Source organism: Pleurodeles waltl, chromosome 9, assembly GCF_031143425.1.
Source record: "Pleurodeles waltl isolate 20211129_DDA chromosome 9, aPleWal1.hap1.20221129, whole genome shotgun sequence".
Taxonomy (NCBI): domain Eukaryota; kingdom Metazoa; phylum Chordata; class Amphibia; order Caudata; family Salamandridae; genus Pleurodeles; species Pleurodeles waltl.
In genome coordinates, this window is record NC_090448.1 from 423,122,144 (window position 1) to 423,150,029 (window position 27,886).

The 27,886-nt window shown below is 43.7% G+C and overlaps 1 protein-coding gene across 3 annotated transcripts in view; it reads left to right on the top strand.

Moving 5' to 3' along the window:
* Positions 1-27,886, top strand: part of PRX (periaxin) — a 227,440-nt gene that overhangs the window by 172,731 nt on the left and 26,823 nt on the right. For 2 of the 3 annotated variants that reach the window (XM_069207228.1, XM_069207230.1), the window contains exon 6: positions 10,319-10,512. In XM_069207228.1, coding sequence (XP_069063329.1) covers positions 10,319-10,512 — 194 coding nt within the window. The remainder of the gene's footprint in view (positions 1-10,318; positions 10,513-27,886) is intronic. The other variant, XM_069207229.1, reaches the window with a different exon arrangement.

Here is a 27,886-nt window from a genome sequence, read left to right on the forward strand (position 1 = left end):
TGGTTCGAAGTATCAACAATCCAAACAAACATAAATACACAAATCGGTACCACTTACAATATAGAGGTAAAACACCACATACCAATACCTCACACTCAACTCACTCACTGTGTACAGCATAGTCACAACAATAAGCTACACTGCAGTCACATGAATCTGATGCCTAAACAATTTTAAACTACCTGGTTGTAGAAGTTTTTTTTTAACAGTGGTCCTCTTTTTGGCTTCTGTAGTTCGGATTAAACTAAAACCTTCCTCAGAATTTCCACAGGTCTATCTGAATCTTCAAAAATAATTTTCCCACTCCTCAGTGTATACAGTAGTTATCTTTTTGTTTTTGTGTTTTTGTCCGAAGCGTGGACATCCTGAGGAATGTTAGAGCGCTTTAAATTGAGAGAAATTAGAGTGTAAGGCTAAGAAAAGAATAACGAAACATTAATTGTAACTAAGTTTAGTTAACAACAAGGTTACAGTCTGTGGGGCCTAGTCACAAAAATACATTTACCCATGTAGATTTACCCATTTGTAATTTTTCTCTCACAGTTTATTACAACTTAACTACTTTTCGCTATCACCATTTCTCAGTGTAAACTTACTCCTGAGTGCAGGTTTACATGTCCTCACCAACCTCAGTTTAGGAAGGGTAATATGCACCGACGTAATTTATGACAGTAAAGTTTTTACTTGCAACTTCACAACTGTATTTTACATTCTACTTGGCAGAAACTGCCGCATTCAGGAAAGAACACTGCATGTGGAGGAGAAACCTCTGCATGTGGGAGAGAGAACCCTGCAATTAGATAACCACAACACAATTTAAACAATCCCAAAAACTGTAACTGAGATTTTTTTGTGTATGTCATTTATGTGTCAAAAGTACGTTTTTGAGTATGAATGATCTAAAGTATGAGTCCAACATGTGAGAGCTTGTACTTAAGTGTTGTTAATAAAAGGGATTTGTATGCTATCAAAAAGTAGTGGTAATTTAGTTTTACTAGAGCTTAGCATGTTTGTTGATGAAAGTATATAAGTTAAACAGAGTTGTCTCCGGATGGTACAAGTGGACCATGTGGTAGACACCATTTTTCATTGACAAGAGACTGTCCACCCACATAAATGCAGCAAACAAAATAGGACCTCAAGGAAAATGTGCGTTAACTACTCGATCCTTCACCAGTATACCCTGACCTTCATCCTGTACTCTACTTCAGGTAAATGGATGTGGGCATGAATTAGGGTCGAGATCTATACGTATGCACCTTCACATTGCAGCATTGTGCAGTGCACAGCAGGTTACAGCAGTCTCACACATACCTTCTGGAGAGTACACAACTGCACCTTCATACGGTCAAGACACCTGAACTGGGACTCAAGGATCCCAAAAGTGTGTTCAATAATGGCTTGTGTATGTACAATATGTGAAACCTGTTGTATCTCAGTTGAATTAGTGTGATTGGACGTACAGGGTATGAGGAGATGGGGGAAAAGAGCATACCAGATTTAACCTACAAAAAGACTTGAAATGTTTTACGAGGGGGCTCTTTTCTAAAGGTAAATACATCATGGTCACAGCCATGCAGTGTTTCTCAGGGTCATGAGTCTGCATTGTGTTGTAGTGACTAATGAGTATTTTTGAAATGATCCCTCCACAGAGGCACCTGCAGCCTCAGTGTGAGATGTTGTTACTTACCAATGAGCCACATCTTATGAAATCCAGCAACCAAGCGACATGCAAGAGGTGGTCCTTGAAAGCTGTAGCAATTGTTTATGCTTCTAGCAAAGGTAGTGTACACATTAGTGAAGCAGCCCCCTGCAACGCAGACAGCTTGAATGTTAATGAAGTGCCAGCGCTGTCTGTTGCGGAAAAGCTGTGCATTGTGGTTAGGTGGCTATATTGACGTGAGGGTGCATTTAGTGACACATAGCATACAAGGGAAGTGGGCAAACACATACAAGTTTCTTACCAGCCTTTGCCTTTCCTTCAGTGAGAGTGGCATGGTAATAAACTGGTTCACTTGCTTGTTGATGCGCCTGTTTTACCAGAACCGACCTCCCTCGAAAGGTCCAGTGGCCATGAGATGGAGTGCAGCCAGTATTTTGACATGGACGGAGATAGCCTGGGGGCAGGCTGCAGGTGAACCAACCTCCTGCTTCCAGTCTGCGACCATGTCAAGGATCACTTCAGGTGGGAAGCTGTGTTTGGAATGAAAGCTTCCCAGGACATCCCAAGGATGTTGATCCTTTTCCCAGTCGCGGCCTGTCCTTTAGGGAGGAGGGGCCACGCCCGCCTCCATCTTTTGCCCCTCATGAAGAGTGTCTGTCATGCTGAGCAAAGGTCATCCTGACAGACACTCTTCATGTTCAGATCGGGCAGCCAGGAGCGTGATATGCACGATTTGCGCAAACTCCTAGCTGCCTGAGCTGAACATTGCTGGGCTTTGCTGGGCTAACCCCAGCTGGGCTGGACTTAGCTGGGCTAAGGTCAACCAGAGAGGGAAGGCAGCAGTCCCAACCCTCCTGGGACCTCCGAGCTGAAGGTAAGTGTGTGTGTGTGTGTTTTTTAAATGAATGTGTGGTGCGTGCATTTATGTTTGAAAGTTGATGAGTGTTGTGAATGGATGTTCGTGCGTGTGTGAATGAATAATTGTATGTGCTTCCTTTCCGCCCCCCTCCTTCTTAAAATTACCAGCCACCACTGCCTTTGCCTTTAAAGACTCTCTCTACTCTTTAAAGAATTATTCCTCAAAATGAGGAACAGCAGCAAACACATTAATTGAAGGCAGTAAAAGTTGCTTGATGTGGAGGTTCTTTTCTTAATTTGTCAGCCTGGATATCATTGGTTGGTGTTGAAATGTGTTTCACCTGAATATGGGTGGTGGAGTTCAGAATATTCAAGAACTGCAATACGAGGCATGTTGCAAATATTGTAAGCCTTTGTTATAAAATCAACTGGATTAACCATGAAGATGAAAAATTGGATTAAAAAAAATAATAAAAAAACAAATAATAATATCACACAGGGTTTTCTTCAAAGTTTACAAAATTATTTTATCCCAAAACACAATCTTCCTTTATTTTCCAATATATTTATTTAGTTATTAGGTGGCACCATTATTTTATATGGAATTGCTTTGCAGTCCTATTAGGTTGGCCATGTGTCATGCTGAACTTACTCCATGTCTGAGCTGGAGTACGTGTACTAATGTTTTGGGTCCTTTTGGATGTAGCAATTTCAGAAGTGCAGTTTGTGGATTGGATTGAGCTTACTCTTGTGGGTGGGTGTTTGTTCTTCCCTAACCCCTCTTTAAACCCCCCCAACCTCTCTTTACCCCCAAACTCCTCTCCTTTTGTAGTAGGTATTTCCCATTTTTCTACTCCCCCATCCCTTCCACATTTACTACTAAAACATACACCTATGTGTACAGAGATTTCCAAAACGGGAGTGTGGAACTCTGCATCAAAGAGATAGGAGCGCCTGAGGACAAGACCTCCACACGTAGGTTAGTGAATAGCATTTTGTAGTATGCGAATATTACTATTGTAATGCTAGTAAAGTCACTATAACGTGCAGTTTGTGAATAGCTCCAGTTTGTAAAGAATCTTAAAGTGCAAATATTGAATTTTGGATTCCTAAATTACTGTCAGTTATATATGCAGGATTAAAAATAAAATGGAAGAAGGGCATTTGTTGTCTAATGAAGCTTCCAAAAATAAAATTCAACATCTTGATAAAAATGGGACAGAGAGAGAAGCTATTCTGATTGGTTCATGCTTGAGACCTAGGCCAAAGTATTACTATGAATCGCTGACAAAAGTATTCGCTCACAGACTAGGGGCCCTGACCTTGTGCTGGGAACAACAAAACATCCACCTGCATTTTCAGGTGCTTGCTGTGCCAGTCCAAAGGATTGGTACCCCCAGAATCAGGAACTGAAAGTATCCAAAATCCAAAGCCATTTCAATGACAATATAAGGTGGAAACCAGAAGTGTCGAAAAATGGGAGGGAAGGAGTTTTCTCAGCATCAGGTTCAACTGCTGGGAATTCCGACTCAAACATAAGCTTAAATATGCTCTTTGAATCAGTGGCCTTTCACCCAGGAGCTGTTTTTTCCTCAGAGGGAGTTCTGCCGTTTCTTTTGCCAGCCTGTGCTAGATTCATGCATCAGATGTTATGTTGTGTGCAGCAATTTTATTGTGGGCAAAAGTTTATTTTGTGCTTCACAGAGATTTTTGAAATGAGAGATCACGCGAAAGAATTGGGAAAAGCGTCAGTCTGATTTCTCCTTTTTCCTTCTGCCCTCTATTTAAGTGTTTTAATATTCTTTTTGTATGGGACCCAACCCCTTGCATGGGTTCGACTGTTAGCAACTTTAGTTCCACCCTGAAATAAGCGTAGACACTTATGGAGCGCTGAGGGCATTGAAAATGAATATTAGCCTGTTTCAAACATCTCCTCCGATACTCTTTTTTACAAAAGGACGGTAACCATTTCAGAGTGACTTTTACCCGAGGCTGCCCTCTGAGTTCAAATCACATTGACATATAATTAGCATTTTTGATGGACTTCCAAACTTTGCTATACATCAGAACTTTATTATGGATAATCTTATTTAGAAATACACATAATTGCCTACATTTCACACAAAGGAGTAGTAAGACGTTTGTAACCGGAGCTCACAAATAAACATATATACCATGGGGTTCGTATGATAACATCTGACTGTTTTGTAGGGTATATTTCCATTCACATTTTTTGGGTGACCTCTTTTTGCCCTATGCCTTTCACAATACATTCAGTCTGGCTACACCTTATAGTTACCGATTCACTTACTGGGTTCCTACCCACAGTTACATGTATTTATTAAATAGGGGCCCTTTTTTATCTTGCAACCATTAATTGTAATCTCAAAGCCCTGCAGGTTTGGACACTACCATGCTATGCCCAACATCTGGGTTAGAGCGCAGACCCTGATGCGGAGATCTGGCCCTGGACCAGGGTTCAATTCCCGCCTCAGCGGGTATTGAGCTCAATTCCCTTGGACCAGATAATTCTCGCCTCAGTGCCTAATCTAATTAATGGGTCCCACTCTGTAACTCTGGGCAATAGCTTGCTTAATCTCCACAACGGCCCTGACAGCGCTTGTATGCCTGGCTTCACCCTAGGGGTTGCCCAGGAGTAGGTGCGTCACAGGGAAAAGCCAGGAGGGGTTCCACAGCGCTATGCGTACAGCGCCTTGAGACCCTAATGGGTGAGTAGTGCGCTATACAATTGCGAAATTTACATTTATTTTTTACATCTGGGATAGTCTACACACTCCCTTTAGGCTGTGTTGCCTTTCTCTTAATTGAACACGTGACTAATAACATTTAAATGATGCAGATACACTATGGGCCTGATTAACAAAGGTAAACTAATACTTTTGTGTAAGTTTACTATTGTTTGGTATTCACAAAGGGATTTAAGAGTAGCACTGTCCTATCTTTTTATGTGCGGATACCATTCACTCGTAAAGGTACTACTCGTAAACTCCTTTGTGAGTACCAAATAATCGTAAACCTACACAAGAGTGGAAGTTTACCTTTGTGAATCAAGCCCTTAGTCTGTTGCCAAAGTCCTCCTTGGAAAACACCTGCTGCTCTATGTGGATCGGGCTTGTTCCTATAATTCAGTCCATGTTCTGTCACATGGTATTTTCCATACTGGATCCTGACAAAGGCAGGGCTTTCCATAGCGCCTATGTGCAAAAAGATGATGTAGGGAGCAAGCATAGAGATTTTGATGAGGAAATGTAACTCTGAATCTCGGCTCAGCATCACTGTCTTGACTCACTACATACCTATTCTTTTATGTTGAATTTTACAGCATTTCAACTTGGGTTTTCATATAGCCACATCACCCACAGTTAAGGCACCAGCACAGTACACAAAACAGACAGTTTTGAGCTTCTGTGAATCCTCTCGATCATTGCTGCATAACGCATGGCTGTCAGCCACATGCATGTCACTCGACCATAAGAGACATTTTCGAAAGCAACAGTGTTTCACTGTGCAGTTTTCTTTTTACCTGTTATGCTTTGGCATGGTTGCACAACAAATGAATAGAGCCATCGTGTGGATTTCTTCTCAAAGGCTAACAGTGTTCAATTTCAACACTCTGAAGATGATGCAGGCCAAGCTGAAACAGTGTCTGGCCTGTAAGGAGATCCATTAGAGCAGAAACAATACAGGTGTAATGTGTTCTATTTGTTTGTGGGTTAATGATCAGTGGCCCGGCATCTGCTGCGGTGGAGCAGGTCCATGTCCACCCTGTCACGGGGGCTGTAGAGACTGGGCCATTATAGGGCCCGGAACAAATCAGTGAAGGACCCTGCCGGTGGATCTACAGAGCAGAGGACTCGCAGAAAGGTGAACTGAGCACAAGTAAACAAGCGCTGGCTGCACAAAGAGGGTCTCACAATAATGGTAAGGAGCAGGGAATCTCAAGGATAACAACAGAGCAAGCAATGTGATGTACCCACCATAGAGTGCTAGAGCAGGTAGCTGCTCCCCAGAAACATCTGTGGTGACTGCAAACAGCAGAAATATCTCTATGCCCTGTCGGTGGTGGTGGCGGCATGAGTGGGATTGAATAGTGTGACAAATGCAACTTGATCTGTGTTCGGAAGTGGAGGTGACAGGCTCAGGGTAGATGCTGGGGTGGTGCAGCCCAAGGAGGCAACTTTAAGGAGTAGTGAAATAGTGCTGGCAAATACTGTGCCAGAAAGATCTGTGATGCCTCTAGGTCCTACTAGGCCACAGAAATGTGGGGGTCCAGAGCAGGGTCCAGAGCAACAGAGGGTGGGCACGCCATACCCAGTGCAATGCGTACGCAAGCAGACCACGGCTGGGGTGTGGGCCCTTACGTCTGTATGTTTGTCACCACTAGTGACTGGAACACCCTCCTCACCGTGGGTGAGGGACAGTCCGGGGGTTGTGTGTGAAGGGTTCTGATAGCCGAGAAGCAAAGTTGAGTAGAGTCACAAAATTAGGTATACAGGAAAAACACAGCTATGGGGCCACAGAAGCATTGTGAAATGCTTCTTGGGTTGGGTGCAGAAGGGCTATTGTTAATCCATGCCTGCGTGTGAGCAAGACTTCAAGATGAAACGTCCAGCCTGAAGTAAGGGGTTTTAGAGGGAATTTGCTTTAGGTACTGGAGGGGTTGCATAGGAGATGCAAAGATAGTGTTGCTCCATTGGTCATATACTTTTGAGTTGAGCTATGTTAGAGGTAGCATGGGTAGGTGGAACTCAGAGAGACCCTCACCACTTCATCTGGAAGCATGGGATGAAATAGGTACTACAATTAATCTGATCTATCGTTTGCTGTTTGCCCGACTCTTCAGTAATGCTGACTTCTTTCCTTTGATGGACAACAATATTTTTCTGCCTGGAATTCAGTTGAATGTTTCACAGCGACAGATCGTCTTCCAGGAGGGCACCATTATGCCATTCCCCCCAAGAAGAGGAGAGGTTACTTTACTTACAAGTGAGACACTGGGCATTGCAACCTCAGGTTAGAGAAGGAGGACGAGTCCATTGACACCATTTGAGAAGCTGCTCAACCATGCTCAGTACCACTTATTTACAAGGTTTTAAACAACACCACTGACCCTAATTAAACTCCCATTTCAGGGACAATGGGAAAGAGAACTAGGGATCACCTAGATGCCGATCAATGGGAGCAAATAACGCAGACGCAAAATAACTTTGCTCAATACACCCAAGGTAAAGAAAAGTTCTTTAAAATATTAGGTAAATGGCATTATGCCCCTGTCTGGTTAGATAGATGTCATAATGGACAGTCACATGTCGGTTTTAGAGACTGTGCAAAGTACAATCACTTAGGAATATTCTTTGGTCCTGCCTCAACTGCATGGCTACTAGAATTACGTTTTGGAGAGAATACACCCAATTATCAGTGTTACACTCACTGGGAGGCCATCAGTGCTATCGCTCGGGGCCTTTCAGAAGTAACTACTCAGTAAATGGTCTCAAAATGAAAACGGCACCAAGATGAAAACAATATCCTCCTTACTACTGGCAGAGAACCATGCTATCCTTTGCCTCCAGGTGATAATGAAAGCCACAATTTCATGAAATTTAGGCACCATTCTTCGATTTTCTGGCTAGAGACATAACATCTTTACATGCCCCAGGAGGCTGAGTGCTTGAAAATGAACATGCTATGTTTTTGATAAATGATAGTAGCAGAGCCATGTTTGGAGTTGGGGCTGCAGTTGGTGGGATGCTCTGTGTACTCTTTTGATGAGTAACTGAGAGTACGAGGATGATTTAGAGTTGGGTTGGCACAGTATTCTATTGCAAGAGCAAAAGGGTACCCTGTCTGTCAAACTGAAGGGACGATCACCTTATCTAGGTTAGGTTGAACCATCAGCTTTCCATCAAAGAATTAACCCCTGTCACCAATGGGAAGCTACTGTCTACGGCCTGATAGAGTAGGGTCTGTCGGAGTAAAGCCATCAAACCATCTAGTCTATTAGAATGGGAGGTTCGATGTTTTCTTTTTCAATCTGTCACTACCAGGGAAAATCAGAGAGAGACAGAAAAAAAAGAAAAAATATACCCCACACTGTAGGAGAAAACGTCCAGCTTTTGAGGATCATTAGTGTTCTCTTCAATAACAAAACCCGACTTTGGGAGTCTTAATTAAAAATGTTAAGAGTTTGACAGATGCCCATCAAAAGTGACGGAAGCTGTTAGCCGAACGTTTTGTACCTTGGTCTATCTATGGTGGGAGATTATGCATACTGGAATTTATCAAATATACTGTGGTAACTTAATTTGAACGCTTCTTAGAGTATGAACATATCCCGTAAATAAACATTGCTTCGCCATTGAGCAGATTAGCTTGAACCCTAATTAGCAAACTTTTGTGGCTTCTTCCTAAACATCACAAGAAGTTTGGGAAGCCCTGACTTACACAAGCACAGGAGGAAATCTGTGGGACTGCACTTGCCGCCCCTCTCTCTCCGATATTGAAAAATCCTGACTTTGCTCCCACATGGTGCACCTGGGACATCTTCAGATTGAAGAATGCACCTCCTCTGACTCTTTCCTATAATCCACACAGAACTTCTCTTCTGTGAAGCAGCGTTTATGCTGATGGAAAAGGCAAGTTCCTGAATATCATCACCCATCACCTGCTGACGCAGAATAGCATTAAAGTGGATGGTACAAGAATGTTTATCATGGAATAACCCTATGGAACATTCTCAACAGGAGAGATGACCTAAAACCTTGCTTCTATTGGTACCCTCTAGGAAGATTGTGAACCGTATGTATGGGCCCCACTGTTTGTTGTAGGAGTTGCAAGCAACAAGAGGACTGAGAGCTGAATTTAGAGTTTGGCAGACGGTTACTCTCTCAAAACGTGACTGCTATCCAGTCCGTCTTATTACAAGTGCATTATAACCTGTGACACTAGTAATAAGGTTGACAAGATATCTGCCACATTGTAATGGAGTAACTAGTTGCCAAACTCTAAATGAGGCTCTCTGGTATGTAAGGGAGGCTTGTAAGGTTCCATTTACCACTTGGCACACTAGTCATCCTAATAGGTGAATTTGATAAGCATTATGTACATAACTTGAAATAAGTGAAAAGCAAACATCTTACATTTTCTCTTTGCAGCACAACTCATGATAGCATGGGTTTGGAAAGCCATGGAACTGCCTCCTCCGAAGGTGTGGTGGTGAAAGTATAGTGCAGTGTGTGCTGTACAAAAGATGTCTGATACCATTAGAGATAGATGTGTGGTGCCTAACTCGTCTGGAGCCCATTCCATACCTATGTCAAAAGATGATAATAGTTGGAGCAATTTAAGTGGAACCCTACCCACTTGTACCAAAATTACAACTGTTTTCAAGCTTTGTGTAATGTGTTCTTTGACATGTATCAGGCAGATATGTTTATGCCTGCTTTGAGGATAACAAAAATGATTTATTCATAGAGGTCTTGTCCTAAATAATTATAAAGCAAAATAAAAGCAATAGTTATCAGCACAATTGGAGGTCTGTACTTCCAACTAAAGATGATTTGAATAGATTCAAATGAAAACGATTTCATATGCATGAATGTGTTATATACAGTGATGTTGTGTGTTTTCTTTTGGGTTGACTTAATGTTTACATGTTGATGGTTTTAACATGAGTATGAGTTCCTTTCATATTCTATATTTATGAAGCCATCTTTCCAAGTGCTTGGGATTAGCTTGGCAGATTCTATGCCATTAAAAGCCATGCATCTGTTCTTGTAGGAGATCAGATTCTGAGTGCCAAAGTCTACTTTGACAATGTGAAGTATGAAGACGCCCTCCAAATCCTTCAGTGTGCTGAGCCCTACAAGATCTCCTTCTGTCTCAAGAGGAATGTACAATCGGCCGATGTTTCCATGTCACCGGGAACCGGCACGTTCGAGGTAAAGGGACCAAAAGCCAAGATGCCAAAAATGGTATGAGTTCTTCTACCTTGAGCTGTTTTCTGATTATATGTCTTTTCAGATTGTGTCCTTCCATGTGGCCTCCATCTTTCATTAGATCACAGCTCAAATATACTCCTAGTTACTATGCTGTTGAATAAAATCACCCGAAAGCTGCAATGGGAATAGTAGCCATCTCCGTTGTGGGTTTCTCAGAATATACCCTCTAACATGAATTCTGACACTTTTTTGCCTTCACCTGTGAGTCTGTGAGAAACAATTATCTACATGCAAATTAGAGTGAGCACACTCCAAAAGCATCAGCCCAGCCTAAACAGCTGCCATGTTCTCACTGCTTGGAATGATAAGCAATCCAGACATGTTTCCACTTCTCTGGGCTTCATCAATGACTTTTCACTTGAGTCTTTAGACACAACAATTCCAAGAGTTTATGTATAGTTATCTGCCTTCAAAAGTCTCGGTTTTAAATTAGGAAGTGCCCTCATCCCTTTAGCTATGTGTAAATGAAGCATCCACAACTGAAAAAAATGAAAGCAACCTCAGAAACCTGGATTTAGCTGGGACAGACAACTCCTACTCGTTACAGAGTGCATGACGGCCAGTGCTGTTGTTGATGAGGAACAGCTTTTTTGGAAAAAAAAAAACATTTGTGGGTAACTACTCTTATAGAATGACACATTGCTAACCCACTCCACGTCCTATTGGCAGGTTTCCTCCTGATAAATGGTAGCAATAGAGGAGGGCAAATAGGTAAGTAATGATCATAACCATTTGCTTTGGCTCTGTTCCTGCAAACGTATGGTTTGTCTGAGGCCCTCACTAAAACAATTTGTGTCTGGTAAACAAGAGGCATTACAAAGAAAGGCAAATACAAAGAGACACACATAAACTACTATAGATAATTATGAACACACGTGCCTGATCAGTTATGGTTCTATGTGCTGTAAATGAAGAAAAAAATCAGCTTAAGACCTGCTACTAGTGCCTCCAGAAAGAAACACAAAGAAGTACAGAACTCTGAAATGTTTTGGGACCCATCTTAACCGGCTTGTAATGATTATAAAGGCATACAAGGGGTTATTGGTTCCTGATAATATGTTTTTTAGTACATCTGCAACCTTCAAAATAATGACTCTGAAACTCTTTCACTTCTAATTAGAGTAAAGATTTACAATTGCATCTACTATGACAGTCGTGTATCCAATGTATTGATTAAGATGTGAAGCAATCCCACATTCCTTTCTGCAGTGAGTAAGAGGGTAATTTTAGGGAAAGATAACCATGAATTATAAGGACTAATGGATTTTAAGAAAGCAACCAGCTGAGAACAGCTGAAGAACTGTTATCAGTGTAGTAATTGTAGCAGCTGTTGGATTTCAAGCAATTTCTGACCCAGTCACTCAGCTCAACTGTGCATGTGTCATTCCTCTAACTATATACCCATTCATGCCAAAATTAAGAACAGGACTCTTATAATGGGATCAGATGTGAAGCACAATTGCGCTTTATGAAATAAATCCGTTTTGGTTTAAAATGTATCTCCACTATTTCATCTGCTGTCTGTTTGACAAATATGCACATTTAGTGGATATTTTCTTAAGTGTCAATTGTTATTTGGTGGTCTCAAAATTGCTTATAAGTCTCTGTTTCAGTGATAAGTTGCAATATCTTTTTAATTTGGGACATTTCCATAATAATTTTGCACAGTACATTATTGAGATCTATTAAAATCCATTCAGATGAAATGTGAATAGTTGCTTTGGAGAAAAATAATATTGATGTTATATCCTAAGAATAGTGATCCTGGAGTTATCAGACCAATATTACTGGTTTTTGTATCGATAAAACTGTCTCCCAAAAAGACTTGGCCCTCTGTTCCCCAGTCGTATTGAGCTATTTCTACCCCAGCTTCTCAATTGGTTGGTCCTTGGAGAACATCATGAAATTTGATTTCATTTCTACATTAAGAAATCTTACAATCGGGGAGTAGCTCAGCTATAACACTAAAGGGGTGTTCATCCATTGTGATCTTTAATAATGTTCTTATTTTACTACAGTTTTCATGTAGCATGAAAACAAGTGTTTGGATAAGCTCGTGATCTTGTTAGTTCTCGTACTGTGGACATTTTAAATATATTATTCATTATAGCTGATGGCTACATTTGTAATGTTAATTGGAGGAATTAATAAAGTCCACAAATAATGCTGGGAGACCAAGCTCTATATTACAAGTTATGTTTTTACATGTGTCTTTATACCAGATTATAATATACAATTTACAAAGTGGTGGGGCGTATGGAAGTGTCCCAAATATTCTCTGTTATCTGCTTTATATTAAGATTTAGACTTACTTTCGGTCAGTTGTGAATTTTGGAGATAATGCTTAATATTAGGCTAAGTTAAACCATTTAGATTAGTTAGGAGGCATAAGAACGTCATTGCTATCTCATACATGGCAACGTTTTAGAAGAGGAAAGTTGGAGACTTAAAAAACAAAATAATCTGGAGAATGTACTTCCCCCATTGATTTTTATGGAAGCAGAGGCATTTTCAGGCGGGAGACTTAAAACCATTTTTGGCTTTAAAAATCGTGAGTCTCCTGTCTGAATCAGGTCTATTGGATGTATGCTATCTGTGCCCATTTTTGAATCCAGAAACTTAGAAACTGCTGGGGATATTTGTTAGTAAGCTTTTTGGGATGACCCCTAGTGGCCCATTACCCTTAGTCTCAATGTGCTTCTACGACCTGTGGGTATCCTTGCCACCTAAAGCGCGATAAATTAAGATCTTTGAGTGTTAGTACCATCAAAACCTGCGTGCATCATATAAGGCATAACCCATCCCTGCATGTGTGTGTCCTAATCAGTAGCTTTCTTCTAACAAGCAATGTTAGGGCCAGTTGGTCTTGTTTATGCTGGAGCTTAGACCTAATGACTTTGCCAATTTTCTTTGATTTTGCCATTGTATCTGGCAAAAACTTTGTAAGATGACTGCAAATGTATTTGTATTGGCAGGCATTTTTGAACGATTAGTCTTAAAGTGAACCAACCTTCCAAAGTTGACCTCTATGCGTGTGTATATGAATGGGAGGAAGTAGTTTAAAAATTATGAAGAAATGGCCACTAGCCAATAAAGCGACAGGTGGAAGGGGAAGCAGGCTCGCATGGGAGTGGCAATCATTTATATAAAGATTGCATGGTAAAGGGAAGCGGGAGAACAAGTGGAGAGAGGGGGGAAATAATCTCTTGTGCACTGCAATGTAAAGCCCTGGCGTCAGTGGTGGAATGATATAACTTTTCCAATCAAAGCACGGTGAGACTGAAATGTTCTTCCAGTGGGGCAAACAGAAGACCAGGGAGGAAAGCCATGACATCTGGAGCAGTAAAGTAAGAGAGACAAGAAAGCCATCGAATCAGAGTGAGGCCAAAACCCACCCCAGGTCATTATTAAATACAGATGTTCTCTTTGCCAGCATACAGCTAGGGCTCTCTATAGATGAGACCTAAGAAGAGTCGATTAGTGTATGTTTTCTAACCGATGGCTTACACCTTTGCATAGTTTCTTGGCTTTTTCCCATTCTTAAACTCGTGATATAATTCTTCAGCAATTGAGAATTAGTAAGAAAGACTTGGAGACTGACCCTAAACGTAGGCAAACAGAATGGCTGCCTTATTCCTTGCGGAGAGTGCTCCAATATCTGTTAGCAGTCGGGTTCCATGCAGATTTTAGCAACGGATGAGGCATGACTTTATTTATCTGAAAATAGTGGCCTTACTAGTCAGTTGGCTTGCACAATTGTTCACACAGGTCTCTGGTGCAGTGTAAATAGAAGCACAGGGTCACTAGCCACCTAAATTCTGCAAACACTCTGCGGAGGAATCATTGGAATGTGGAATTGTGGGAAAAACAATGGGCATATTTATACTCCATTTGCGCTAAACTTGCATCATTTTTTGACACAAATTTGGCACAAAACTAACTCCATATTTATATTTTGACATTAGTCCTATTAACGTCAAAATATTGGAGGTTTCTCCATTTTTTAGATGCATGAACCTACCTTGCATCAATGAGATGCAAGATAGGCTTTCCTATCTAAATAATGGTGCTAACCCCATAGCCCCATATTTATCCCTCTGTGCTAAAATGACTCAAGGGTGGGAAGAGCGGCTAAATAATGGGGCAAAGCTTGCTGTGCACCATTATTTAATGCCTGGGTCAGACCACGATAGAATGGGTCCACAGGTGCCCTCCTCAAGCTCCAGGAACACCCCCACTCACACCAGAGGGACACCGGAGGATGGGGGACCCCATCCCAGGTTAGTAGGGTAAATATAGGTAAGTATTTTTTTTTTAAATTAAAGTGCCATCGGGGACACAACTTGGGGCCCCCTGCATAGGACAGGGTGCAATGGCCGTGCCCAGGGGACACTGGTCCCCTCTGCCTGCCATTGGGGTGGTGGGCATGACTCCTGTCTTTTCTAAGACAGGAGTCATGTGGTATGGATGGTTTTGCATTAGAACATGATGCTAGGCTGGTTAGAGGCATTTTTATTGCCTCTAACCAGCCAAACGTCTTTTTTTTGGTGCAAAACCCTCTTCTCCCATACTGCCACACCCACCCGGCTAACGTAAAAAAATTTTTTACGCTAGCCCACATTTAGCACCGGTTTGCGGCATTCCATAAATTTGGCGCCCAGCTGGTGCTCTGGAATGACGTAAGCTGGTGCTATACTTTTTGACGCAAAACTGCATTTGCGCAGTTTTTGATCAAAAAGTATAAATATGGGCCAATGTCTTTTTAAAGATGCAATTCCAGCTGTATTTTGGGTAATCAAGGATTGATGGTGTCCAGGAATATCCTTTGTCTGTGGAACGAGGTGAAATGTTCAGAGGCTTAAAGAGTATGTAGTAGTTCTATTATGCGCTTGAGTTAGGTTATGGCCATTAGAAACTCAATTTTGGATGAAAGAAGTCTGATGAACATTAACCTGACCAAGATAAGTATCAGACCCTAAGGTGCTGTGGGATGTTTTATTAGAGGTAACAAGTGATTTCAGTCTTTTAGATGTCTTGTTGGTTTTCTGGGAGGATTCAGTAGGCACTAGGTTGGTATTGCAAATGTCCACTAGCACCTTTGACTGAGCCATGTGATACAAAAAAGGCACCACATAGTACTAGTAGTATGTTGGATGGCTGATATGTTGGCTGATGCTTGTAATATGGGGTCAGTGCCAGAAGATCAGTCATTTGCTCTTCTGTAGAGTTTCCTGGCAGTAGGCCCACCCACATTATATAAGAATAGGCCTCAATATTTTAAAGTCAGCTCTTCTAGGACCATGCATTCAACCTGAGTGAAAGCAGGCATGAGTGCAAACCTTTCCCTCCTTCCATGTATGGAGCACACTACTTTAGGGGAGGTTGTTGTGGTCCCGCTGCGGAAGTTGTTCTAGGTCCAAATACCATACCTTTCCGATGGATATTTCTCACCACAGAGTTGTCATCTTTAGAATATTCCCCAGGCACCAGACTGGATCCGGATGTTTTTACAGCAGTGGTCCTGCACCGTGGTAGGTGGCACTGTGCAGCTTTGCACTGGCCTTGATCCACCCCAGAAGTGATGGAGTGGAGCCACATATAACTGTCACCACTGTGCGTCAAAGTCAGGCCCTCTTTCTGTACCTTTGAACACGGATCTGGATCTCTGCTCCCTTTTTCAGTCTGGAGGATTTTGTGATGAGTCTATGGTCCATCACTGCATCTCTCCAGTCGTCATCCTCAAGAGGACCCAGCCAGCCCTCCCATCAAATTCTACGTTGACTCATTGAGTCAGGAGATTAATGATAAGTGTGCTGTAGATGTGGGAGGCACCTCACTTCCCAAGAGCTTCCATCCTGTTTGCCTCAAGAGGACTGAACTCTGGGAGGAACATGCCCTGTGTGGTATGTGTGTATAGTACGTGTCGCAGCTACCAATATTTATGGAACTGGGTCGCGGATAGTGCATATGAGGCCTGGAGTTCTTGGAAGGCGGTCAAATGCGTACCAGACCAAACATCTCCCAACTATGTAATGCCAATAGTGTCCCAGCGACCAAAGCGTTCCAGTGCCGCCACCTCCCCCAGCCACCTACCCTGCCACAGCAGTGTCTGCTGGGTAAGCGTACTGTTTCATCCAGTGTGGCGACGTGCCGCCCTCCAGCCAGAAAAAACATCCGGGTCACTTCTGGTAGTGCTTTTGGGACAGTGTCACTGTAAAGCATGGCTATTAGTCTTAGGAACCTCAGCAAATTAAGTTCGACTCTGTAGGTCAGGTCAGACCACCCTCAGGTATGCCAATCATTTATCGCCAGGAGCTGCAACGTCATAAACTATAAGTATTGGTTGATCATGCCAAGGCCTCCATCATACATCAAACACAGTCTAGAGTTATGCCACAAAAAGGCAATGGCTGTGGAGTCCAATCATGAAACCAGTGGCGTGGAATCATCAGCAGAACATTTTGGAAAAGGTACAGGAACCTCAGCAGGACCATCATTTTATGAAGGGCATTTCTACCCATTACATTCAGTGGGAGAGACAGCCACTTCTGAATATCTGCTTTGACCGGGCAAGTCAAGGGGTAATGTTAAGTGACCAGGTCAACTCAGGGTGAAGCCCCACCTGGGTGCCTACATAACAAAAACTTAAGCAGTTGACTGGAATAGTGGTTTGCCACCCCTCACAACTGTGCACTGACGACAGCAGCACTAGGATCGATCGATTTTGCTGGATTATTGTGTAAACCAGAGGCCTCTGCAAATATCTGCAAGAGTTGGAGACAACAGGGCCACTGGCCTGGGGGGTCTTAAAGATACAGGAGGACATCATCAGCATATAATGTCTTGTGATCTTCATGTCCAGTAGCCCATGCCTACCCACTAATCTGCATGTCACACTGAAAGAAATGGGCCAAAGGTTCAATTGCCAGTGCAAACAGTAGGGGGGACAGGTGCAGCCCTGCCTAGTCCCTCTGTGAATGAGGAAAGTATCACTCCATTCATTTATAGTCGAGCTGTAGGGTTAGAGTAAAGCACTCAGACAAATTTGCAAAAGTGAGGCCCATTCCCGGCTATCTGCATGACCTATGCGAGGGAGGTACCCTCAGTCCACTGTATTGAAGGCCTACTCAGAATCAATCAGGAGTAGGGCAACTGGAGTGGGAAGAGTTGGCAACAAGCCAGGGCCACATGCAGGCATCACAAAAAATGCCCAGTGCTCCTAGCAGGCATAAAGCTGCATTGATCAGGGTGAATTCTGGAGAACACTTTTAAGGTGTGAGGGTAAGATGGTTGCTACAATTTTGACCTCACCATTGATGTGAGAGATAGGATGGTTCTCTGCACTTGAGATCGACGTAGGATGTACCTTTGGCATGACCACGATAGTGGCGTGATCAATATCACGTGGGAAAGAGTCTACCTCCACCGCTTCTTTATAGAGGTTCAGTAAATAGGGAGCAAGAAGTTCACTATATTTCGCATAGAACTTTGTGGGGTAGCCGTAAGGGCCAGACGTCTTCCCAGGTGCTATTATTGAGATAGCCACTCCAATTTCTTCAAGTGTGATAGGATGATCCAGGTCCTGCCTATCTGAGGGAGAGAGCTGGGGGAGAGGCACCTCACCCAGAAGAGGAGAGGCTACTTCATCAGGAGGGTGGGAACCTGCAGCATATGGGTGAGCTTAGTATGCATGAATATCTGGACTATAGCAGGAGTGGTGGGATGGAAAGCACCAATGTAGTCCCTTATTTCTGGTATGACCCTTTCCACCAGGGGCCTGGAAGCCAGCCAATACGATGCAGGCGACGGTTGCTTGCCAGAGCTACTTCACAGTTTCAAGGGAGGTATTCCTTCTGAATCAGCATCAACTGATTACATCCCCTTGAGGGTCTGTGGGGAGCTGTGTTTCCTGCCGGAGGGCTTTGGCCTCTAGCAGGGTAATATGGTGTGTTCTTGCCTTCTCTTTCGCTCAAAGGAAATATTTTAGCATAGCCTCTAATGGTGGCTTTGCCAGCCTCCCAGGGATTACCAGCAGAGCGCATGTGCCTTCATTGGTTTGGAAGTTCACTTTGATCTCCTGTTCCACTTCGCAGGGGTATGCCTCATCTTGAAGGTGCCATGCGTTAAGTCTCCACATGGAAACCACAGCATTAGTCTCTTTACTCATTTGTAGGAGCACATGGGCATGGTCAGAAATTCCATGTGGGAAGATCTGTATTTGAGAAACCGTGAAATAGTGAATGCAGGCAGTAGGATCAAGCAAATGTGCGCATGTGTATCAGTGTGCAGCAGAAGTATGTGTATATTGCCGCGCTCTGGGGTGCCATATCCACCAGCTGTCACAAAGGCCTAGAGTGTTTACCCTTTGAAGTAAGTGATGAGCACCTGTGCGACGGTGCACCAACGGGGCATCGCACCAACTGGGCTCTGGTAGAATCAGTTGCTGGGTCAATGACTGCATAAAATCCCCTCCTATAACTGTGGGTCCTTCAGGTAATTTGGCTGTAACTGCTGTAATTGTGGCCAAAAAGGAGTCTCACGCAGTGGGGGGAGTGTAGAGGCGCAGCAGTTTCAGTGGTCGACCTTCCAGCTGCCGGAAAAGAGCCTTGGGGATCCAGCCAGGATCATGTTACTACCATAGGGAAGGCACGGCGTAAAAGGATTAGCCCTCCACAGGAGCTCTGGTGTAACCTCTATGATATACCCTTTTGTGTTCCTGGTGGGCAGGAATGGCCAAATCGTGTCCAGCAAATGCATTCCCTGCAGTATCAGGACCGATGGTAAGAATCAGTGGGCATAATGCAGCACAATGGAGCATTTAATACAGTCGAGAAGGGCGTTCACATTCCAGGTCATGACGTGAAGGGATTCCATGAGAGAGTAGGATAGGGCAAGGGAAATAAGAATCGGGTCTCTCAAGGACAAGTGGGGTGGCCTGTACTGGAGTGCTACTCTCCACAGAAAAGGTGCAGTTTTGAGCCATCAGGTGCACTGGTAGCAAATCAGTATGACAGCTTAAGCTTGTGTATGGAAAACAACAAATAAAAACCTTGTAAATATAAAAGCAAAATAAACCATCCCTCTAAAAACTCCACACCCCATACCTCCACCCAAGAAGCATCTGTTACCCTGAAACCTGTTACCAAATATAAAACCAATGTGTCTTCAGGAGTGGAGTGGTGGATCCCTCCATGGTGTAGGATGAATACTGTGCCTGGGTGTGCTGAACAGTGGAGTGCACACGAGTCCCTGGAGTGGAGCAATCATCTGCATCTGAGCATGTCAAGGCTAGGCTAAAACAGGTAGATCGGTGGTCGAGGGAGGGGAAAGCTGTCCTCGCTTAAGTCCCCCCATAAGGGCCAGATCGTTAGTGTCTCTGGCTGCACAGTCCCTTTGAGTCTGATCCCTGATCAGTGGCTTCGGCGAGCCAGAGCTGGGGGATGGCGAGGAGGTGGCTCATTATGGGAGCGGGTATGAGTCAGTTTTCTGCGTCGGGCCACTTCCAAGTCCGTTTTTGGGGGAAACGAGCAACCCGGCCTGTGGAGTAGGCCAATGCCATACAGACTCCGGTGTCTCAAAGAAACTGCGTTTTGTTTGCATGGATCACTTTAAGCCGAGCTCGGAAGAGAAGGGAATAGGACAGGTTGAGAGTTTTAAGTTTCTGCTTAACCACTTCATAGGACCTCCCGCTTTGCCTGCACTTCCTTGGTGTAGTCGGGGAATATGAGGAATTTAGTCTCTTGGCAGTAGAGTTCTGGGCGGGCTCGAGCTTTCCCTTAGGATATAGTCTCTATCTTTGAAATTAAGGAAGCGTGCGATTATGGGCCAATTAGGTGCTCCAGGAGGAGGTTTAAGAATAAGAGCCATGAAAGCACGTTCCACTGCGAACCAGGGGAAGAGTTTATCCACTGGAATCTTGGATTTAATCCATTGTTCAACGAATTCGGCCAGATGTGTAGATTCTACACTTCGGGAAACCCCACAAACCTGAGGTTGTTGCGCCGGGAGTGATTCTCTGCATCTTCTGCACATTGGTGTAACTCAGCTGTCCGGTAGAGAAGGCAAGCAACTTTTATTTTAAGTTCTGACACCTCGTTTTCAACCATAGGTAGACTCCCCTCCCCTCAGTAATTAAGTTAGTGGCGTATCATACATCCTGACGAAGGAGTGCTACATCTACATGGACCTCTCGTATTTTAGATTCGACTGTTGTTTGTGATGCTTGGATGGCTTGCAATGTTGTGGCTAGATCATCCCCAGGAGGCACCTCTCTGCCCGTCATCTCACTTCCATTCGCCCTGTGTCCTGTAGTATATTGATCAATCCGTGGCTGGGAAAAGTGAGGCTTCAGGACTTTATCCTTCCCAATGATTGCGCAGAAGGCCGCCGTCAAGGTGTATCTAGGCTTGACCCGCTTGTTGCAGGCGTGCATTAGCACAAACAGCCAAGCACTGGGGTAAGAGATCACAGGAGGTGGGGAGTCTTCCGGCCCCGGGAGAATAATGTCTGCAGATTGACGTGGAGGAGATTTGCCTTTGCCTCTGCATCCAACACCTCATGAAGCCTCCTTACCAGTGTCACGCAGGGTTCTTGTCACAGGATAGAGGAGTCAGTGGCGCTCCAGGTTCGCCGTGATAGGAAGGAGGATTGCCCCAAATTCACAGATGTTCCTTATGGAGCAGGGCCCCACTACTGACACCAGGCCACCAAGGATTGTAGACAGTCATCCAGTGGGCCCAGAGGTGAGAGTATGCAGAGTCCAGAGACTATACCACAGTAGCCCTTGTAGCTTCCATATTTAGTTGAATAGGGCCCCAGCCTGTGATGGCCATGCACCTTTTCCTTCTCTTTCTCCTGGAAATGCCTACAGTGTTTGTCAAAGAAGGAGGGGGTAGGGGAAGATTCCTGCCTACCCTCACGGTGCTCCGTTGAATGCCGGAATCAAGAGGAGAGGGTCTTTAGCTAAATATCTCTCATGGCAGTGTTGCGGTGTGTCCCAGAAGGCAAGGAGAGGAGGGGAGAGTTCAGTATGCTTGAATCCCCAGTGCCCCCCACCACTTCAGCAGCCCTCGCGGGCAGCAGGCAGATAGCCCTCCCTCGCCCACTATCTTAGGGTCAAGTGTGGCAGCTGCAATGTCTCCCACACCGCAGGAGTAAGTCTTGGTGTTTTAGGCGGCCCCTGCCGGGCAGAAACAGCAGGGGATCTGCGCTTCCAAATCTGCACTCTGGCAGCTCTTTATAGGAATGGCAGATGGCAGCAGATGACAGAGGGTGCGACTGCCACCTTGACACTCCCAAACCATGCCCCATTAAAACAAATATACTTACTGAAGTTCTACAGCCAGGTCTGGCTTCTTCTGAGCCCCAGCTACTATTCAATGAAGGTCTAACTGGTACTTTTAGAGGCACTTGTTCTAAACCTTGTTCTTTCCCACCAGTTAACAGGCAGGTGACCAGAATGGGTCACGGATAGTGCATATGCGGTCTGGAGTTCTTGGAAGACGGTCATATGCGTACCAGACCAAACATCCCCCAACTATGTAATGCTAATAGTGTCCCAGCAACCAAAGCCTTCCAGTGCCGCAGTTCAGCACCTTTTGACCCTGATTTTCTTACACAGCATTCTAATCCTGAGAGTTTGGTGGTCCAAGCTTCCCCAGCAAGGTAAATCCTAATTTGTTTACCATGAGCCCCGTGGCAAGCAGTCTAAAAGAACTGAGGTTTTGGGAAACACCTGGGCCCTTATTTATACTTTTCGGTGCAAAACTGCATTAACTCACCATTTCTGTGCACCAGCCGGGCACCATATTTATGGAATGGTGCAAGCCGGTGCAAAGGGTAGGCTAGAGTAAAAAAGAAATGACTTTAGTCAGGTGGGGCTGGCGGTGTAGAAGAAGGGGGTTTAGCACCAAAAAATGACTTGACAGGTTAGAGTAAAATAAAATGACCCTAACCAGATAAGCGTCATTTTATGGTGTTAAACCTACTATGCCACATGACTCCTGCCTTAAAAAAGGCAGGAGTCATGCCCACCCCCTCAATGACCAGCACGGGGGACAAGGGTCCCCTGGGCATGGCCATTGCACCCTGTGCCATGTATGGGGGCCCATTTCAGGCCCCCCTATGGCACTTTAACAAATAAAATGCAGTACTTACCAGTACTTATCTGTACTTACCTGGGATGGGATCCCCCATCCTCCACAGTTCCTCTGGTGTGGGTGGGGGTGCCCCTTGGGCATGGGGAGGGCCCCTTTGGGCTTATTCCATGATGTTCCACCATGGAAATAGGCCTACAGGTCTCCTAACGCCTGCCCTGACCCAGGAGTTAAAAAACGGAGCAAAGCTAGCTTTGCACCATTTTTTGACCCCTCCTCCCTGCTGTGCACCATTTTTGCACAGGAGTATAAATATGGCGTTAAGGCCATAGAGTAATTTTTTGCACGGGAACGCCTACCTTGCATCTCATTAAGGCAAGGTAGGTTTCCACTTCCAAAAAATGACTTTAACTCCATAAATTTGGCGCTAGATGGGTCTAGCACCAAAGTATAAATATGGAGTTAGTTTTGCACTGAATTAGAGTAAAAAAAAAAAAGACACATATTCAGTATAAATATGCCCCTTGTTCTCCTCGGCCAGCCTAGTCTTGAGGTTGTTCAATGGAAGTTGGCATTAAGGCCAATATATGCAAACCTTCTGGTTCATGGCCATGTAGATCTTACCAGCAGTCACAGAAGAGTTTAGGGCTTCCTTGGCTAAAACCATACAAGATGGGCAGGATGCCATAAAATATGTGATTCAGGCTGGTCTGCTTAGAGTGAGCAGTTGGCACTAGTGTGGTGCTCTGTCACTGTGTGCAGATTCCATCCACAGGCTTTTCTAGAGATGTGCAGAGGTGCCTTTTGATGGATCCCGCCTTTTTGGTGAAAAGGCTGATTTCGCCCTCAAAGGCTTTAAGGAAAGTAGAGCCAGAGTGCATTACTTGGGCCTTTTTACCCCTTCTAGACAGTTTCCTCATCCGTATTGACCCTTCAAAGGGTACTACAGAGCATTTTCATATAGATAATGCCAGGCCCGCTCACCCCCAAAATGCATTGTGCAAGGCGGCAGGTATACCTTTATTCTCAGTCCCCCTCCTGTGCGGTATCAGCCCCCAGGCTTCTTTAGTTTGCCTTTATTAGTTTACGACCACCCAGTGGAAGTCAGGGTCAAACATTTTCTCCTAGGGTGCAAACCTTCACATCCGATACATGAATCATCCAAGAGGGCTATATCTTTGTGTTCCTTTCTGACTGCTGCAGTTTTCCCCCACATCAGAGTGGCTTTCAGAGGAGGACCTATTCATTTTATTTCCGAAGGTGCAAGCTCTACTTTCCAAAAGGGCCGTCAAGTGGGTTCTGTATGTGGAAATTGTGGTGGGATATTACTCTTGCTATTTCCTTGTGCCAGAAAAGGATAGAGGCCTTCATCCTATTCTAGATCTTTGCCCTCTAATTATCAAAATGCTTACACTAGCTCAGGTGCTATCTGCCCTCGATCTGGACAGCTAGATGTTATCCTTGGACCTGCAGGATACTTTGGGCCTGATTTAAGAAAACTGGCGCTGCATCTATTGCAGCGCCACTTTTCTTGCGCCCCTTAGTGCCCCCCTAACGCCACTATGTGTGCGCCATATCTAAGATACGGCGCACCGTGCCAGTAGTTAGGGTACTAGCATCAGAATTTTTTACGCTAGTTCAGAGCTTTGCAGTATTAGCATCAAAAATGTTGACGCTAATCCTGCAAAGCCCATTGAGGCCCATTATAATCAATGGTGTGGCTCCTTTTAACGCTTGTGCTGGGCAGGCGTTAAAAGTGCCGAAAATAATGATGCAAAGAAATCTATTAGATTTCTGTGCGCCATTTTTACGGCCCCTCTAACCGGGGAACGCCCCCTTTGCATCCATTATCCCTGGCACAGGCATAATGTAGCGCAAAGGGTTACAAAGTGGCACAATGCATGTATTGTGCCACGTTGTAAATTTAGACCCCTCCATTTGTCCAATGGGGTCAGCATACCTTCATCCTGACCCCTTAAAAGTTTTTATGCTATATATTTACCTCCCCTGGGCTGATGCGAGAAACAAAATGGCAGCCATAACTTTCCTTCCAGGTTCAGGCTAGTCAATCAAGGCCTTGCCTTACACCCGGATCGGAGAATCCTCTTTGGTTGGATACTTAAAGGATCTACGTCCTTAGATAAATATATTTTTTAACCTTAAAAATCTCAAAGATTACTGAACGGATTTACACCATATTATAAAAAGCCCACTTTCTGGACCAGGATCTAGCGTCCTGATAAATTTGGTGTAAATCCGTTCAGTGGTTCGGGCTGTAAGCATGTTCAAAAATGCAAAACATCCCATAGGCATAGAATGGGGAAAAGTGCACTCCCCCCTCTTTCTTGGCCCTGCTTGACGAACTACCCCAAAATTTTCAACACACAGCAGAACTGACTGTCGTATTAGTTTTGAATATTTTGTGAAGATTCATCCAATGGCGCTAAAGTTAGCGCAAGCATTTGCAATTCAGAAATTGACTTTTCTTGCCACATAAATTGGTCAACCGTGCCTTATAATTTTGTCTTTTCCTGCCATATCATTCCAGTGGCCTTGCACATAACTAAAACACCTCCATTTACCTTATTCCTCTATCTGCAGCAAAAAATTAAAATGTTGCCATTTAGCATCCTAATTTAAAACTGCCATGCTAATTCCAGTAGAATGCCACTTTCACCACCCCACCATCAGAGTTGCTGGCTGGCTAGCACAATTCCCCCCAAAAACAACACAAGATAGCCACGGAGGAGTGACATGAGAAATAAACTAGAAGGGTCACCCAACTATATCAAGAGTGTTCAAACAGTCATAGTGTAATAAGGATGTTAAGTTGGCCTGAATTATGGTCATAATTGTGATGAAGAGAGATTATTAAAACATATACAATTATCATACAAACCTTTATCAGAAATAACCTTTTGGCATTAGACTGGAATGCTCAAAACAGCTCCTAGAAAGCACCATAACAAAAATATAGGGCCTGATTTATACTTTTTTAGTGCCGCATTTGCATTATTTTTTTATGCAAAAGCAGCGCAAGCTTACAAAATTGAATTGGACTTTGTAATTTTGCGCCGCTTTTGCATAAAACAATTACGCGAATGCGGCACTAACACAGTATAAATCAGGCTCATAACTTGTACGAAACATGGTCATGTACCCCATATTGTTAGTCCCAAGAGGAGACAACCCCATGAAAGAAATACAGGAGACAGTAATGCAGTGTAACCATATACTTATCCCCTAGAAAGTATTTTTAAAGTTTTCAATCCTACTGCAATGATATTATAAACAAGGCCTTTAAAACAATATTTCTCCTAGCTGTAAAACAAAAGTTATAGCCATGAAAAAGCATAAAAGACACTGAGTGGTGGGAGGGGTTATTATTTTGGGGTCCCCACTAACCTAGTCTGGGGACCCAGAGCTTATGTAGACAGAAAGAGCATTCTGAAGGCGGGTCCCATAGTCCTAGGACCACCAGATGCTGAGTTAGGAGCAAAAATGTTTTGTAAAAGTAATGCAAAGCATTATGGGACGAGTTTTTGTGCTGCATATAGTATAGTATGTTTACTGCAATGCTCAGAACAGCCCCTAGAGAACACCATAATAAAATAGCATTTGGAAGAAACATGGTCATGTAATCATGCAGTCAGCTAGAGAGCATGACCACATGAAAAGAGAATGGGAGAAAATAAAGAAGTATAACTATATATTTACCCCCTAGAGAGTAGAGTGTGTAACACATGTTCAACGTTAACAGAACCACTACAATGATATTACAAACCAGGTCAATAAAACATAACTTCTCTCAGCTATAAAACAAAAGTTCTAACCATGAGAAAACTTAAAAAGATAATGCATGGTTGTAGGGATTATTATTTTGTAGTCCCCACTAACATAGTGAGGGGACCCATTGATTATGTAGGTAGAAAGAGCACATTGTGGGCAAAGTTTAGAAGATGGTCCCATTGTCCTTGGACCACCACAGGCTGAGTTATGAGCAAAATTGTTTTGTAAAAGTAATGCCCTGCAAAGCATTATGGGATAGGTTTCCGTGGCATGAATATTTAAATATGTTGATATGACTGGAATGCTTAGAACAGCCCCTAGAGGACCCCTCAATGAAATTAGCATTTATAAGAAACATGGTCATGTATACTTAGCCCCTAGAGGAAATAACAACACCAAAATTGGCAGAAAGTAATGCAGTGCAACCACAAATTTAGCCCTTAGGATGCATAGTATATTACCCGTATTCAAAACTAACAGGCCCATAGCAATGATTTTACAAAGAAGATCCTTAAAACTCAAGCTACTCTCAACTACAAAACAAAAGATCCAGCCACAAGATAGATTAAAGAGACACTGATTGGTGGGAAGGGTTATTATTTTGGGGTCCCCACTAACCTAGTGTGGGGACCCAAAGATGATGTCGACAGAAAGAGCACATTATTGTGAACCTTTGGTGGTGGTCCCATTGTCCTAGGACCATCACAAGGCTGAGTTAAGAGCAAAAATGTTTTGAAAAAGAATGATTGCATATCATTATGGAATGAGTTTCCTGAGTGCAGTAAATATTGTAGTAGTGGCTCTCCGGCTGTGCCAGGAGAGCCGCTTTCGCTTTGAGGATTTCTGTTTTAGTAAAGCATTCAGCAATTTCAAGTGTTTTAAGGGGAGAGCCAGAAGAAATTACTCTGATTAGGTAACTATGAAGAATATGACCAGAAATCCAATACCGCCGATCGAGTTCACATTTTTGTGCCTGTTCGCACTGTGAGTGCCATGGCCACCATGCAGCACGAAGGGAAGAGACAAAAGAAATAGTTTGCCCATGCCGTAGTATTTAATCAATCGTGCAATAATCCATGTAAGAGGGGAAGTCTGGAAGGCGTGACAAAAACAGCCTCAAGACGAGACAAACGCAAAGCAATTGCCAATGATATCAAGTGATTTTTCAAAGGCAAACCCATGAACGAGTTAAAGTGATGGGCATGAGGTGGGTGTTGTAAAAAGCCCACAATACTTATAACAGGTCAAAGCGCTTGTGCGCTTGACCTAACAATACTTTTAACAGGTCAAAGCCCTTGCGCACTCGACCTAAAAATAGAGAAGAGCCGTGGTGTGGTGGTTACGTCAGAGAGTGGTGGGGAAGGAGAGAGGAAGAGGAGAAGTGAGAAGAGGGTGGAGGAAGAGGAGGAGCGAGAGTAGAGGCAGGTAGAGGGAGAGGAAAAGAGCGATGATTCAGGGAGAAG